Source organism: Thamnophis sirtalis, unplaced genomic scaffold (genome assembly GCF_051295495.1).
Source record: "Thamnophis sirtalis isolate CommonGarterSnake01/CBP01778 unplaced genomic scaffold, rThaSir2_p1.2 scaffold_4, whole genome shotgun sequence".
NCBI classification, from domain to species: domain Eukaryota; kingdom Metazoa; phylum Chordata; class Lepidosauria; order Squamata; family Natricidae; genus Thamnophis; species Thamnophis sirtalis.
Window position 1 is genome coordinate 127243901 of NW_028261384.1, and position 17039 is coordinate 127260939.

Consider the following 17039-nt stretch of genomic DNA (forward strand, 5'->3'; position numbering starts at 1 on the left):
TATGTAGGTCTTCGGTTATTCGGGTTTTCTGGTTTTCGGTGTCCTGGCGACGTTTCGACGAAGTCTTATTCGTCATCTTCAGGCTTCATGCTTCCAGGAGTAATGTGAGATCTTGGCTGTTTCTTCCTTTTAACTGCCAGTGGGGGGTTGAGCTGATTGGGTGGGAGCTTGGCTGTGTTCTGATTGGGTGGAGGTGTCTTCTGATTGGTTGGGGGTTTGTTTTTCATGTAAGGATAGGAGGGGCAGTTAAAGGCAGAAACAGCCGAGATCTCACATCACTCCTGGAAGCACGAAGCCTGAAGATGACAAATGAGATTTCGTTGAAATGTTGCCAAGACACCTCCAATTTTACGCGGGAGAAAACCCGAATAACCGAAGACATACATATACGTACATACGTATGTATGTATGTATGTATGTATGTATGTATGTATGTATGTATGTATATGTGTATATATGTCTGTCTGTCTGTCTTTGGTTATTCGGGTTTTCTCCCGTGTAAAATTGGAAGTGTCCAACACACACACACACACACACACACACACACACACACACACACATATACACACACACACACACACACACAAACACATATATATATCCATATATCCATATCATGACCCGTCAAAACCGCGCTCGACTAAGCTGCGCCCAATTAAAGTGAATTATCACTTCAGAGCAATTCCGTCTCAAAAAGATGTCATCACATTTTTTTATTAATCTATTTTTATTCCAAATAGCAGTATCTCTCCAAGTACTTCCTTTCCTCTCTGTATCTTAAAATATTCTTTTTCATTCATCGATAGGCACTACCTTTATCTTTGTGTAATGATCCTTGTAAGACAGGATACAGCAAGGCCAAGAAAGAAGGGGAGTTGTTTTGCTGCTATGATTGCCGTCTATGTCCAGAGGGAAAGATATCAAAGGAGAAGGGTAGGAAATTTTCAAATTTAATGGGACTAAGCCATAAGGATACAATACTGTCTATAATCAACTGTATCAATTCCATTGTGTTCTTTTTCAGACAAGGATGACTGCTCTCCATGTCCCGAAGATCAATATCCAAATCTTGGGAAGAATACGTGCATTACAAAACAGATCACTTTTTTGTACTATGATGAACCTTTGGGGATCAGTCTGACTGTTCTTTCTCTTTGCTTTTCTTTAATGACAATTTTGGTAATAATAATCTTCATGAAGCATAAAAAAACCCCCATCATCAAAGCCAACAACCGGAATCTCATGTACACTCTCTTACTTTCCCTCCTCCTCTCTTTCCTTTGTGTGTTTCTATTTGTTGGGAGACCCAATAAGATTGTTTGTCTCCTTCGACAACCAGCTTTTGGCCTCATCTTTTCTGTGGCGGTTTCTTGTCTTGGCCAAAACCTTTGTTGTGGTTCTAGCATTCATGGCCACCAATCCCGGTTCTAAATTGAGGAAATTGGTTGGGGGGAGAATGATCAGTTTCATTCTACTCTCCTGCTTCCTTGTTCAAATGTGTTTCTGTGCTGCATGGCTGATAAAATCCCCACCATATCCAGATTTTGATATGAAGTCATTGTCTGAACAAGTCATTCTTGAGTGCAATGAGGAATCAATGATGTTCTACTGTGTTTTGGGCTTTATGGGTTTTCTTGCTCCCCTTAGCTTCTCTGCTGCTTTTATAGCAAGGAAGTTACCTGACAGTTTCAATGAAGCCAAATTCATCACCTTCAGCATGTTGGTCTTCTGCAGTGTCTGGCTATGCTTTATTCCAACCTATCTAAGCACAAGGGGAAAATATATGTTGGCTGTGGAGATCTTCTCCATGATCTCCTCCAGTGCTGGATTATTAGTGTGCATCTTTCTTCCCAAATGTTTTATCATTGTGATGAGACCTGAACTGAACAATAAACATCAGCTCATGAAAAGAAAGTTTTAAGAATGATATTCTTTATTTCTGCCTGCCTGTTGCAGATCTTCCACATTTGCACATTTAAACCAGAAACAATCTGCATTTAGATTGGCCTTCTATGTTGCAATTCTTATCTTGCCACTGAGATTTGGGTAGCTCATAACATTATTCCTTTTAAAAGGCAATTAAAAAATGGGGAACAGTAAAACAAATAAATAATAGCAGAATTTGATTTATTGAGATGTTTCGGTATGTAATAGACATTTCTGACTAAATATTTAGATTAAATGTGAATTTTAAATCTGTTTTTTTCTGGTCCTTTTAATTCCTATGCACTCTAAAGGTAAAGCGTTCCCTATCTAGTTGTGTTGGACTTAAGGCATGGTGATAATCTATGTTTCTTGGCTGAGGGAGGCAGAATTATCCGAAGATATTTTCTGTGATCATGTGACCAGCATGGATGTATGCCAAAGGGACACAGAACACTATTATTTATCAACTTGCCTTTGAACTATTAGGTGAGAAGTAGAAGGGACACTAACCAGAGCTCACCCCACAGTGCAATGCTTGTATCTCAAATCTGGGCTGTCAGCTTTCCAGTTGACAAGCTCAGTGTTTTTAACTGCTGAGCCATTATGTCCCCTCAACATGTACAAACTAGAATATGTCAAAAGAAGTGGGAATTAAATATAAATGCGACTCTCATTTAAACAGGGAAGGCCTATGAATTGAATCTGTAGCAATTGGACAGTGGGAATTCTCTGGTGCACATCATGTGTAGTGATCACCTGTGAAACATGGTGTAAACTCAAAAGACCTTTTATCGGGATATTTGTCTTCTCCTCAGTAGCAAAGGCCAATAATATGTCTGGCACAAAAATAATTCTAGTAAATCGAAATAAATTCCACCATAAGTCCAATACATGTGAATACCCCATAGCATCATGGTCTCTTTCTAGAAAAATCAATTAAGCAGGATAACTATGTAGAACAGTCAATGAGGAAGCCAGATTCATTTATTAACCATTTTAGGAACTGTCCTAGCAGCTGACTGTGCATAATTATTAACTGGAGCAACATAGCTTAGAAGCAGTGGTGGGATTCAAGTGATTTAATAACTGGTTCTCTGCCCTAATGACCAGCTGGTAGGCATAGCTTGGTGGTCATGTGACTGGGTGGAGGTGGCCAACTCAATGTCACTCACATCGAGGGGTGCCTCGCCTCACCCAGCCTCTCCTCACCATGCCTGGCCCTAGGTCACCCCTCCCAGTCACTCCTTGACATGCCTGGCCTCTCCTCAACTTATGACCACAATTGAGCCCAAAATGTATGTTGCTAAGTGAAAAATATATTGTGAATTTGCCCCATTTCACGACTTTTCTTGCCGTACTTGTTAAGTGAATCACTGCAGTTGTTAAGTTAGTAACACAGCTGCCAAATGAATCCGCCCTCCCCATAAATTTGCTTGTCAGAAGGTTGCAAAAGGGGATCATATGATCCTGGGGGACTACAACCATCATAAATGTGAGACAGTTGTCAACCATCTGAATTTTTATCATGTGACCGTGAAGATGCTGCAACGGTCGCTTAATGTGAATAATCATCATAAGTCACTTTTTCAGTGCCATTGTAACTTTGAATGGTCACTAAATAAAAAGTTGTAAGCCAAGGATTACCAGTACAAAAATACAAATAGCTTCTTGACTTGCAAAAAAACAGCCCTCAATACCAATCATTAGATTAGAAATGGGGGAATACACACTGAAGATCAATGAGTCATAAACATTATGGAAACATAAATACTTTCCTTTTCATCAGCAATACCTGCAACCCGGAGTTACAAATCAGGCAGTGTTCCAGAGAGTGGTGGGGTTCAAAAATTTTTAGAACCTATTCTGTAGGTGTGGCATGACTTGGCAATTATGTGACCGGGTGAGAGTGGCCAACTTGTAAAATGTGGAGAAACTCATTTAACAACGCTCTTTCTTAGCAACCAAAATTTTGTTCTCAATTGTGATCATACATTCTCTCTCTCTCTCTCTCTCTCTCTCTCTCTCTCTCTCTCTCTCTCTCTCTCTCTCTCTCTCTCTCTCTCTCTCTCTCCTTCCTTCCTTCCTTCCTTCCTTCTTTCCTTCTCTTTCTACTTTGTCTCTTTTTTTCTCTTTCTCCATTCCTTCCATTCTTTCTCTCTTGCTCTTCTTTCTCTCTTTCTATTGCCCCCTTCTCAGATCCACATACCTTCCAGTTGGCGAAAAGTTCTGTTTTGTCAACTGGGAGGCTGGCAAAGAAGTCTCGTTTTCCCTGCTGCCCACAGCTCTCTGAGGAAAGAGGCAGGGAAGCAAGCCCTGGACCTCATCTCTACCTCCTTCCTTGAGAGCTGGCTTCACTCACCTTCCACTTGGATGATCTGCCGGTGGTTGCCTCCCGAGAGAAGCTCAGGAGAGAAGTGCAAATGGCCCTGACCCTTGCAAGGAGGATGCTGGACACTAGGGGTGGAGGTGGCGCCCACTGTTGTGCTGCTGCTGATCCCAGTAATGCAGGCTTTGGAGAGCATTAAGTTGCAGGTGCACCGATTCCAGCAGCTTTGTTTTGCCTTGAAATTTGCTATCCTGGTAACCTGAAGGGGACATTTTCCCAGCGGCAACTCTCTCTGGCAATTTTCTCTCTTGCCGTGCAAGAACCTCCCACTCCAGCCTCCCATGCCCTATTACATTCAGATCCATGCACTTCCCATTCATGCTGGAAGCACACAGGCCATGTGAGAAAGCAAGTGCACAAGCCCCCCCCCCAATGATCTCAGGGGAGCCAGAAGGAGCCAAACTTTGCCCAGACATCCTTATTCCCTCCTGGCTTAGGGTGGGAGCACCTGAGATGCCGCTGGGAGAATGTCTCCTTCGGGTTGCCGGGACAGCAAGTTCCGAGGCAAAACTCAGCTGCTGGAATCACCTCATTTCCAGTTTTGCTGTTGGAACAGCCCCATGTGGAACTCCCTTCTTCACCTGTTTGAAGAAGCCATGAGGGGTTCACTCCATTGTCTTTGACCGCTGCAACATTTCCAATTGGGGGGGAGAAATCCATGTTTTCCTGCGTCTGCATTCCCCTCCCATTGGAAATGAGGCAGCTGTGAAAGAGAAGGGAACGTGCCACATGTGGCTTCTTCAAACAGGCGAAGAAGGATCAGGAGGTGAGCATTTGTTGGACAAGCCCACGGGTGCACGCTGCTCTCTCCCCTGACAGCCGCCTCGTTTCCAATGAAGGGGGTGGGGAATCCATGTGGTTTCCTCCCTCTTCATGGATTCCCCACCACCTTCATTGGAAACGAGGCAGCTATCAAGGAAAAGAGGGCAGCGCATGCCATGTGGGCTTGTCGTGGCCTCTGGAAGAACAGGTATGCTAAGGCACATTAAAGGCATGCTAAAGTTCACCAACTGGTATGCCCGTACCGATCTGTACTGGCTGAAACCCATCCCTTGAGGAATTAAAATGTGTAGATAAAATGCAATGATAACCATCAGCAGCCAACTCTTGCTCATAAAGTGAAACCCTTTAGCCGAGAGGTCATGTAAGCTCTCCAGAAAGGGAGTGGGCATACTTGGGTTATAAAATGCTGAGCTAAAGAGACAAATTAACAAAGTATATAGGGGAACCAGGGTCAAGCTTCTGCCCTCCCAAGCTTGTCAGGATTACAATAAAATTAGTACATGATACAGATATCTAAGTAAACCTCAATCCTGTTGCCATGTTACTAAACCTTATTATCAGAGAGAAAGCTAAAACTAATTGGAGGGAGGTTCCACACCCTACCTCTTTTTTTAAAATCTTACTGTTAGTGAGCAATCATGTGACTTAGCCACTCCAAAATATGCAAGAGACTCTTATCCAAAAGGTGCTTTTTTTCAAGGCAACCAAGAAACCAAGAAAGTCCAGTTGCCTCTTGAAAAAAGCACATTTGGGATAACCATGACCTGGATGACTGAAAAATTGTCATAGACAAAAGAGCCATGTGCTCAGTGAACTCACAAAGCACAGTTCCCACCCAGGAGAAGCAATACTTAAATCCACTTGCACCACTTAAAGATGTCAGTTGGTCTCACTAACCTCGCAAGGCAGAATTGCTTAACTTGATCAAGCAGGCAGCGGGGGGTCCAAAAAAATTACCTCATCATTTTTCCATGGAGTGGGGGGGGGGGCACGAACAAATAGGCAAAGAAGCCAAAGCAAGATCCATTTAGAGAAGATTACAGATCCAGGGAAGGAAGAGGCCCATGATTGCCTCCTCCCATCCTTAATTGGGGATGGAGGAGGCAAGGATTTGATATTTCCAAAGATACCTTGTTATAAATGCACTACCATTAGTATGGGGGGAAATTAAAGAAAGACAGTAAAAATACCAGTCTGATTCTCAATGATGGAGGCCCTGATTCTTCCAAATGTGAATAATATGGGAAAAATTTTAAAATATAGACATGTTTTTAAAGAAAAAATGTGCTGATAAAACTTATATTTTTAAAAAAGTCATAGACTTCTCTGTTTAAACAAATTCTCATTGGTAGTTAACCACACTTCTTTTTTATATATTCTACTGCATGTGAATTAAGATGACCAGTGAAGACAAATTTACAACTCACATTTAATCGATACATTTAGTCAGAGTTCACCACAATATACTAAAAAATGTAAATAAATCAATAATGTCAATAAATATGTCAATACATAAATTTGTGTTGCAATTTATGTTTTTTTAGACTCCAGTTATAATTGCCTTCCAGGAAAAGAAAACCCTGCTAAACTATCCAAATCTCAGGGGACAGGGCAACATAGATCACTGACTCGGTGCATTGTTCTCGGACTTAAATGTAGAAGTGTGGAAGTTTTCCAACATGTGCATGTAAAATATATCAGGCAAAAATAAAAATTTGTTAAAACTTTCTCTTCATGAGCTGGTGTTTATCATTCAGTTCAGGTCTCAGCATGATAATAAAACACTTGGGAAGAAAGATGCAAACCAATAAGCCAGCACTGGAGGAGATCATGGAGAAGATCTCCACAGCCAATGTATATTTTCCCCTTGTGCTTAGATAGGTTGGAATAAAACACAACCAAACACTGCAGAAGACCAACATGCTGAACGTGATGAATTTGGCTTCATTGAAACTGTCAGGTAAATTCCGAGCTAGAAAAGCAGCAGAGAAGCTAAGGAGAGCAAGAAAACCCATGAAGCCCAAAACACAGTAGAACATGACAGATTCTTCATTGCACTCCAGTATGACTTCTTCAGACATTGACTGTGTATCAAAATCTGGATATGGTGGGGATATTATCAGCCACACAGCAGAAAGACATATTTGAATAAGGGAGCAGGAGAATAGAATGAAATTGACCACTCTTCCCCCCACCCATTTCCTCAATCTGGAACCAGGTTTGGTAGCCATAAATGCTAGAACAACAACAAAGGTTTTGGCCAATACACAAGAAACTGCCACAGAAAAGATGAGGCCAAAAGCTGGTTGTTGAAAGAGACATACAATCGTATTGGGTCTCCCAACAAATAGAAAGACACAAAGGAAAGCAAGGAGAAGAGAAACTAGGAGTATATAAGTGAGATTCCGGTTGTTGGCTTTGACAATGGGAGTCTCTTTGTGTTTCATAAAGATTGTTATTACCACAATTGTCATTAAAACGAAACAAAGAGAAAGAACAGTCAGACTGATTCCCAAAGGTTCTTCATAGGACAAAAAGATGATCCGCTTTGGAATGCACATATTCTTCTTGGGATTTGGATATTGATCTTCTGGACATGGAGAGCAGTCATCTATGTCTGAAAAAGAATGCAGGTGAATTAATAGGAATTATAGTGTTGTGCCATCGTGTCTTACTCCCATTATATTTGGAAATTTCCTACCCTTTTCCTTTGATATTTCCCTCTTTGGACATGGAAGGCAATCATAACAACAAAACAACTTCCCTTCTTTCTTGGCCTTGCTGTATCCTGTCTCACAAGGATCATTGCACAAAGATAGAGGTAATGCCTATCAGTGAAGGAAGGAGAAGATTTTAAGATACAGAGAGGAAAGGAAGTGCTTGGAAAGTTAATGTGAAATCAATAGATTCTTCACCATTCTTTATAGACAATTTCTGTGCTAATTAGTTTTAGTTGGTTTTCTCAACTTCTTAATTTTGATGTCAGCAAACTGATGAGATAGTGTGTGCTGATTTGCTGCTTTTACTTTAAAACCATGTAACCTTTGTCCATAATTTAAAGGAAGCCAGGAAAGGATGTAATATTCAATAGCAATTGCTAGAAAAATAAATAAAATGTACTGATATTTCTCCTTCCCCAGGACATTTTTACCTTGGTTAGTCAGAGATTATATTTGGAGACGTTCATCAATAAACGTATTTAAATGAAGGCAGACAAATCTAAATTTAAATAGCTAACCTGATTAAAGCCTGCCGGCCATGTGATGGAATCTACAGAAATATTGAAGAATTTGTCTGCTGGAGCTGTGGGATCTACCACTCCAACTTTGACCCTAAGAAAGGATTGGTTTGGGAATGTGATCCAGTTGATGATATCATATCCACCAATGAATTCTCCATTTTTATCAAAGGAGATCTTTTCACCAACACTGTTGTTAAATCTAAGACTTCTCAGAAAAGAATGAAGCTGAAACACAAAGGCAATCAGAAGAACAAACTGAGGCAGTGAGAAATAATTCAAAACATAGATATGAATGTTTCTTTAAATGAAGAGGCTACAAACACTGTTTTATTTTAGTTTTAGGCCATCAAGCAAATAAATAACAAGCATTCTAAACAGAGGTAGAGGTAACATATCACATTACTGAAATAAAATTAACATAGAATTGTAATATAAAAAGGCAAAAAAATATAATTTGCTACTTCAATTAGATGACTTCTGATAAATATATAAGAAATACAAGGATGTATAAGGCTACAAAACTTTAATACTATTTTTACTTCTAAAGAGCCTTATACATGCTCTAGCCGTGCTAAGGTTGGATTAAAATTTTTGCCATCCATCCAACAGACTAGAAACAAGATAAATAATAAGATAAAAGTACATGTAATTGAAAAGATATATGTGTATGTATGTATACACACCACATATACACACAGTAAAACATACTTTTTCAGTGTTATTTTTTATCTTGTTCTTGTCTTACATTTTAAAATATACAATCTTATATTGAAAATAGAGAGGAAAATGATCAAAAGGCATATTGACTTATGCTCACCTAGATGGGCTCAGGATCATTTCACTTAAAGGAGTCATATCCATTCAATCATGGCTCCCATAAGAAACAGCTACAATGTCTGATATTTCAATTCCTGGCAGCTAAGCAAGATACTAAGGAAATCAACCTCCTTCCATCTCTACAGGAATGTCTTGAAGGAGAGGATGGAAAGACACTATCAAGACAACAGTCAAATACGATCTGGAGCCTGGACCAACAGATATAACTAGAGAAAACATTTCAGTCACACCACATCAAACAGAATATGAGGGAGGGCTAAGCACACTCAGACTTGTTGGATTCTGTTATTATTGTTTACAAAATTAGTCCTAGCCTAAGTGGTATTGGTTTTCTAACTCAATCTTCCACCCTTCTGAGGTCAGTAAAATGAGGACCTGGATTGTTGGGGGCAATATGCTAACTCTGTAAACTGCTTAGAGAAGGCTGTAAAACACTGTGAACCAATATTTAAGTCTAAGTGCACTTGTTGTTTCAGCATGCTGAATCTTGTTGAGTAAGAATGTCACAATATATCAGTTCTTTCTCTTCCACGCATGGATTGTATAGGAAGATCCTCATCAGGAAATGCCAAAAAATATGGACATGATTGCACTTTCAACAACTGATTAATTGTGTCTGATACAATGCAAATGTTCCAAATAAAGCATGTATAGCATCATCAACAACAACAAAAATACAGCTTCAGCATATGATGTGGGGGGAGTAAATCACCTCCTTTCATTTATTTATAGACTGAATTTATGGGAAAGGGATGGAATGTAGGAAGGATGTGGAGTCCAAAATGGAGGGGATGCATTTCAGAGATGTAAAAGGCAACTCTGTTTGGATATCATGTCTGTGAGAAAGGAAGATAATAGCTCCTCTCTAATAATTCACACAGTTTATTGCAGATACAGATAGTAGAGTGCTCAGATTGGCAGGAGTTTATGTATAAGTGTAAAACAAGACGAAATCAGCTTAGAAGAATCATCATCTTTCATTTTTGTGTTTAGCCTTGAAGTTAATTTCATCGAGAGAAGCATATTTTAATATTTTTGTACAATGCTATTTACAATTTTAATGTCAGCATATGAATGTTTCAATTACTTAATCCATCATTACATCTCACTTCTGGATTTTCAGACATCAATATCCCTGGAGTATAATCTTTGGTAGAGTTTCTGGACACCTGTTGAAACAACAGATATGGTGGTTTTTGCACTACTCTGCTAACGGACTTACCTGCCACCACATTTGATTATGGAAATGTTTCCTTCTTTCCTTCATCATTGTTGATTCTTTAGATTTGAATATAGAGAGAGATTGCACAGCATGTGCCACAGCATAGACCGCATTGTAAATACTGTAACTTTGGCCACTCATGCGTGTTTCAAACACAGATGTTGGGAGGATCTCAAGCCTTTCCTGTCCAGTACATTTCTTCTCAGAAGTCTCAGTTTTTGTGTTTGAAAAGGAGCAATCAAATGCCTGTTCCCAAAAATCTTTTTGAAAATAATCATGCTGGTTGTTGTTTGGATTCAAGTTTTGAATAAATTCTTGGAATTCTGGGACCTCCCTTGTGTGAACTGCAAAGGATAAAGCACCATGTAGAAAATGGATATCCCAAAATTTATGAACGGCAACTGAAGTGTAATCTGTCTGAGCTGTTATAAGCCAGATCTTATTCTTCTTTGGTACATCCTCCACTTCTGAAAACTGGAGGAAAGTTCTCAGAACTGATAAGGACTGAGTTTCACCATATAAGATTATCACATTGGCTGTGCTGTTCATGAGAACATGGTATACATGTAATCCTCCATCTATGGTATCAGTAAAATCACTGTAAAAAGGTAAATTTGGTAACTCTGTTATGAATTCTATGCAGATACCATACTCAGAAAATGTGGGAAGCATCTCCTGGAGGAATTTTTCTCCTTTCTCATCTTTTACTATAAGAATTCCAATCCAGATCCATCTAAAATGCAGCAATAACTGCAGGAGGCCCTTGCATTGATGGGATTCATTCGGAAACATTTGTTGGAAGAAAACTGCTTGAGTCTCTTTATCCATGATTGGAACAGAGCCATATATCAACTATAGAAAGATAAACATAAGAAATTGCAAAGGTCTATATGAGCTTCTGAAAACATTTATCTACACACACACACACACACACACACACACACACACACACACACGTGTGTGTGTGTGTGTGTGTGTGTGTGTGTGTGTGTGTGTGTAGATAAATGTTTTCAGAAGCAAAATACCACTCATGCAGCTTCATGAAATCTTCAGAACTATAAAGACTACAAAATTGAAATTTGGCATGTATGTTCCTCTAGGGTTCCAGATGCTCGCTACGAAAGAATTTTTTGAACTGACCATTAGATTCTTAGTATTTCTTATATTATTATTAACATACTATGATGCTAAGGAGTTAGATGATCTACTCCCCCTCCCCACATGAAAAGAACTCTGTTCCAACTGCCACTTGGGTATGGGTATTGCCAGTGCATGACTCATCTGACTTGCAGACTGGCAGTTTAGACATTCTACTCCCCCTCCCCACCTGAAAAATGCTCTGATGATAAGGAATTATAGAGTGAAGGGGATAAGATAGGAGAGGCCTCTGTGGAGCCAGCCTGAGGGAGAAAGGGGTATAGGAGCAGATTAGTGGGGCCAGTCTGAAGAAGAAAAGGGGAGTGGAGAAGATTCAGTGGTGCAAGCCTGAGGGGGGGGGGGAAAGGGGATAGGAGAGGATCAATGGGGCTAGCCTAAGGGAGAGAGGGGGATAAGATAGGAGAGATCTCTGTGGGGCAAGCATGGAGGAGAGAAGGGGATATGAAAGGATCAATGGGAGAAAAGGGGAGAGGAGAGGAGCCTGATCACATAGAAAATATCAACCAAGATGTCACTCTTGAGGTATCGGTAAATACATTTTTCTGGAAATAGTCTCATTGTGAACATTCCAAATTTGAACCTTAGTTCAGTATCTGGAATTGGGGCATGTTTTGTTGTGTAAATATCCCCATTGTCTGTTCAGGAGTACAATTTTTCCTGCAAGTATTCTGATCCTATCAAGCAAAAAATAATATCTATGTCTCTCCTTGTTACAGAGAGAAGCACGTAGATGTCTGTGGAGGTATGGCAGAATAATAACGTATATTTGCAGACCCATCTTACCTGGGGAACTTTGTAGATACACAGCACAGTTGCCATGTGAAGAGAAATGTCAGGAGCCCCAATGACTGCAGCCAAGGTATTTCTGAACCCACACTTGTAGTTGGGAATGAATTTGCCCTGAGTGAAAGGCAGCAACATTGAGGCATAGTAAGTCCAGCTTGGACTAAAATTGCTGTTGAAAATATGGAAGCCCAGCGTGATGTTGGTTAGGATCTGAGGATTTTCATTAATCTGTTTTATAGTAAATGTTAAGGCCAGGATATGCTGGAAATTCTGAAAAACTATTCTGTAAAAGAGAATTTTTAAAAATGCATTAAGGTCTGCGTCACATTATTGTATGTGTGAAATAATTTTTGTTTCTATGTGTGAGACTCGTTCACTATCAAACTGAAGTTTTAAGAATGGCTTATATGGAAAAGAAAATTGCTACATTTAGATACCAGAAATATCAATCAGAAATTTTATCATGGGAAATATATGCTTACCCTTTCTTAATTGCAGTAACAGCTTCATAAATATAACCATATGTATCTGCATATTAATAGATTTTAGATTTGGTTTGTTATAAATTGAAATTTGATCTCTATTTCAACCATTTCAACTTTACCTGGAAACTGAAGTAAAATATAATTTTACATAAGATAAACCTAAACATCCTATTTTAAATGTTCGTTTCTGGAGTTTTTGTCCTTAGAGGAAAATATTTCAAGTATCATGTCATTTACCAGCAAGGTGCAGAGCTTGACAATAAATTAATAATATATTTACATAAGTCCATCATGAAATTCCTGAGAAGGATCTTGAGTGAAATCAATGGGATTAGAAGATGCAATGAAGGCAGAAATAATGCCAGCAATATTAATGTCTCCAAGCTGATGGTAGGTATGCCGAATAGGAAGAGGCTCTTGTAAGTCACATTTAAGGCTGGGGTTCTTACACATCACTTCAGACAATATTATTAATTCCACCAATATTAATATCTTCCATGAGTTTTTTCTTTCTGTGTTGAAATGCCTCTGTCTGCTACAGGATCTTTGAAGTAGATCTGTCTTCTGGAGATGTTTTTCAGAGAAAACTAGGGAGTGCAACATACTAACAAATCATCTCAGAGCTTTGATGCTCCCAGCCATGGATTGGAATAAGATGAGCACAAAAACTACAATTATTCAATGTCAGTTGCTCCTATTTTCATGGAGCCCCATGGGAATTGGAAGAGACAAACTGGCTAATTTCATAATGATACTGAGACAGTTACATATGGGAACAACTTCAAATCATGTGAGGACTTGCAGAGGCAGGAACATATGAGCCACAAGAAAAAAATTAAAATCATTAGATCCATAAAGAGAAATAGAGATGTAAACATATGTATGTGTAAAGGCATTACTGTACTTCTGCTCTGCTCTGCTCTGCTCTGCTCTGCTCTGCTCTGCTCTGCTCTGCTCTGCTCTGCTCTGCTCTGCCCTGCCCTGCCCTGCCCTGCCCTTCCCTGCCTTGCCCTACCCTACTTTATCCTATCATATATACAGTGGTGGGATTCAAATAATTTATCATTTGATAAATGATCTATGGGCGTGACTTGGTGGGTGTGGCTTGGTGGGCATAGCTGGGTAGTCATGTGACTGGGTGGGCATAGCCAACTCAACATCACTCACATTAATGGGCTTCTCACCTGGCCTCTCCTCGCCCCTTCCCTGCCAGTCAGTCCTCACCTTGTCTTGCATATTATGGTGAGACAGGAAGCTTTTTCAAAGTCATCTTCCCCTTGATACTTAGATGAGATTTTGCTATCAGAAGACCTGATGTACATTTCCAAGTATTGTTTATCACCATTCTATTGGTAAGGCTGAAAGTAGAGATTTATAAAGAATAACAGAGTTGGAAGGGACCTTGGAGGTTTTCTAATCCAACTCTTCCTCAAGCATGATATACACTAATCTATTATGGACATGTTCCTTCTTAAAAACCTCCAGGGATGGTATTCCCACAAAGCGCGTGTAAAGCGAACCGACAATCTCAGGCAGCAACCCACCCCTGCTTTATGTCTATAAAGAAAGATTGATCACATCTACGAAGTGACCTGCTTAATGATTGTCATGACATATGACTTTAATTCTGATCAAAATTATTGTTACAAGTTAAGGACTTCCTGGGGAAAATATATGCTGGCTGTAGAGATCTTCTCCAGGATCTCCTCCAGTGCTGGCTTATAGGTGTGCATCTTTCTTCCCAAGTGTTTTATCATTGTGATGAAACCTGAACTGAACAATAAATATCAGCTCATGAAAAGGAACTTTTGACAACTTTTTCAATCATACATACATACATACATACATACATACATACATACATACATACATACGCATGCATGCATGCATGCATGCATGCACACATACAGACACACACAAAATAATAGTACAAACTGATTTATTGATATATTTCAGTATGTGATTGTAATCTCTGACTAAATATATAGGTTAAATGTGAATTATAAATGTGTCTATATCTTAATTCATATGCTCACTAGAATGTGTAAAAAATTAAATACAATTAATTTGGTTACACATACTGTGTAAAGGTCACTACTAAATGCTTTTGGGTTTCCTTCCTCATAGGTAGAAAACCTTGAAGCCCCCCCCTGCCCTCTTTTGTTAAGCATGAGTAAATTTAAAGTTTTTTCAGCTGGCAATGTGTTTTCTTCTTAGTATCAAAGACCAATGAAATCTCTGGCACAAAAATAATTCTAGTAAATTCAAATAAATTCCATCAGACATCCAAATGCACCAACTCTCTGCAAAGTACATTAAACATCCTGAAGATGCTCTCAGTGCCATTTTCATAAATCTGAAAGGGTTACTGGATTAAAAGATTGTGGCAAAGACTTTTCAGAACTAGGCTTCCCCAAAAAGCACGAAGCAGAGTCCTGGTTCCAACAAAACACATTTTATTAAACTAATTTGTTTGTTTGTTTGTTTGTTTGTTTATTTAATTAATTAGCTTGTATGCTGCCCACTCTGAAAGAGACTCAGGGTGGCTTACAGGTAAAAAAGGAAGAGGGGGACATACCAAATAAATAAAAAAACAACATTAAAAATTCCACAACATTCATAACTCAGGATGGGGCTGGATAAATCAACAGCCCCAGGCCTGCCAGAACAGCCAAGTCTTGGTCGCTTTGCGGAAGGCTGGAAGGGTAGTAAGGGTCTGGATCTCAACGGGGAGATCGTTCCATAGGGCCACAGCAGCTACAGAGAAGGCCCTCCCCCGGGGAGTCACCGGGGAGTCACCAGCCGACATTGACCGGCAGATGGAATCTGGAGGAGGCCTAGTCTGTGCGATCTTATAGGTCTCTGGGAGGTAACTGGCAGGAGGCGGTCTCTCAGGTAGCCAGGTCCGATACTATGTAGGGCTTTAAAAGTAACGACTAGCACCTTGAAGCGTGTCCGGAGACAAATAGGAAGCCAGTGCAGCTCGCGGAGGATACGGGTAACATGGATAGGTACACTCACTATCACTCACGCAGCTGCGTTCTGGACTAACTGAAATAAATTTAAAGTTTTTTCAGCTGGCAATGTGTTTTCTTCTTAGTATCAAAGACCAATGAAATCTCTGGCACAAAAATAATTCTAGTAAATTCAAATAAATTCCATCAGACATCCAAATCCACCAAATCTCTGCAAAGTACATTAAACATTCTGAAGATGCTCTCAGTGCCGTTTTCATAAATCTGAAAGGGTTACTGGATTAAAAAATTGTGGCAAAGACTTTTCAGACCTAGGCTTCTCCAAAAAGCATGAAGCAGAGTCCTGGTCCTGACAAAACACATTTTATTAAACTAATTTGAATTTGTCTCACTCACATTCAGCAACAGCCTGGTAAACAGTCTTTCAAAGGTAATTTTTTGACCACAAACTTTATCTAGCTTGGAAAGCTACCATGTAAATATTTTCCAAAAGCAATACTGTGCAAGGAATGACTTGGCAAAAAGTCTCATCGATTCATGGAGAGATCCTCACACACCTGAAATGAATGAACAAAAGAAAGAATTGTTTCCTGCAAAAGCCCACTCCCCTTTCACTCCTCTTTTATTTCCTATGGGAGGGGCCATTCACCATCCACTTGTGGATTTACTCTCAGGTTGACCCTGATTTCTTGACTACTTTTTTCTTCTGGCAGCTCTGCGCATGCACACACTGGGAACAGGCTCCCACTCTTCTTGTGCCTCACTGTTGTCTAGCTCCGAAGGCAGCTGAGAACTGCAAGATGGCCTTGGCCCCATCTCTGCCTCTAATGCACAGCCCTCATCCAAGCCTTCCCCAGCCTCCAGGACTGGCCTATGTTCCTCCCCAACCTCCTCTTTGTTCAACTCTGCTGCCAGCTCTTCTGGCCACTGGCAGACCACAACAAAAACTTCCTACTTCCTTCATTGAGTACTGGCCCCTGCAACTACTTCTCAAGTTACAGTTTCTTAGTGTCAGTTCAAAGTTATAATCTCCAGGGCTACTTAACTCCTGATGTTAAACTCACCCCTCCCATGGTTACATGATCATAATTTATATGCTCAGCAATAGTCCCACATTTATGGCTGCTTGCAGCACCTCACACTTATGCAAGCATTATTTATGATTTTTTTTGCTGGAAACTTCCAGTTATCTGTGAAATGACCATCATGACTTACGACCATGAGTCTGAACTCAATTGCA

General features: G+C 39.9%; 1 protein-coding gene and 1 pseudogene across 1 annotated transcript; one reads left to right on the forward strand and one right to left on the reverse strand.

Annotated features, from left to right (window-relative positions):
- LOC148046457 (vomeronasal type-2 receptor 116-like) overlaps window positions 1–1921 on the forward strand; it is a 10068-nt pseudogene extending 8147 nt beyond the window's left edge.
- A 4892-nt stretch (window positions 1922–6813) lies between these two features.
- Window positions 6814–9191, reverse strand: LOC148046458 (vomeronasal type-2 receptor 116-like). Its single transcript, XM_087712182.1, has 4 exons — window positions 9154–9191; window positions 8334–8541; window positions 7797–7923; window positions 6814–7712 (listed from the first exon to the last, which is right to left on the reverse strand). Exons 1-4 carry the CDS (start codon window positions 9189–9191, stop codon window positions 6814–6816), a joined length of 1272 nt encoding a protein of 423 aa, XP_087568308.1.
- Window positions 9192–17039: the final 7848 nt, after the last annotated feature.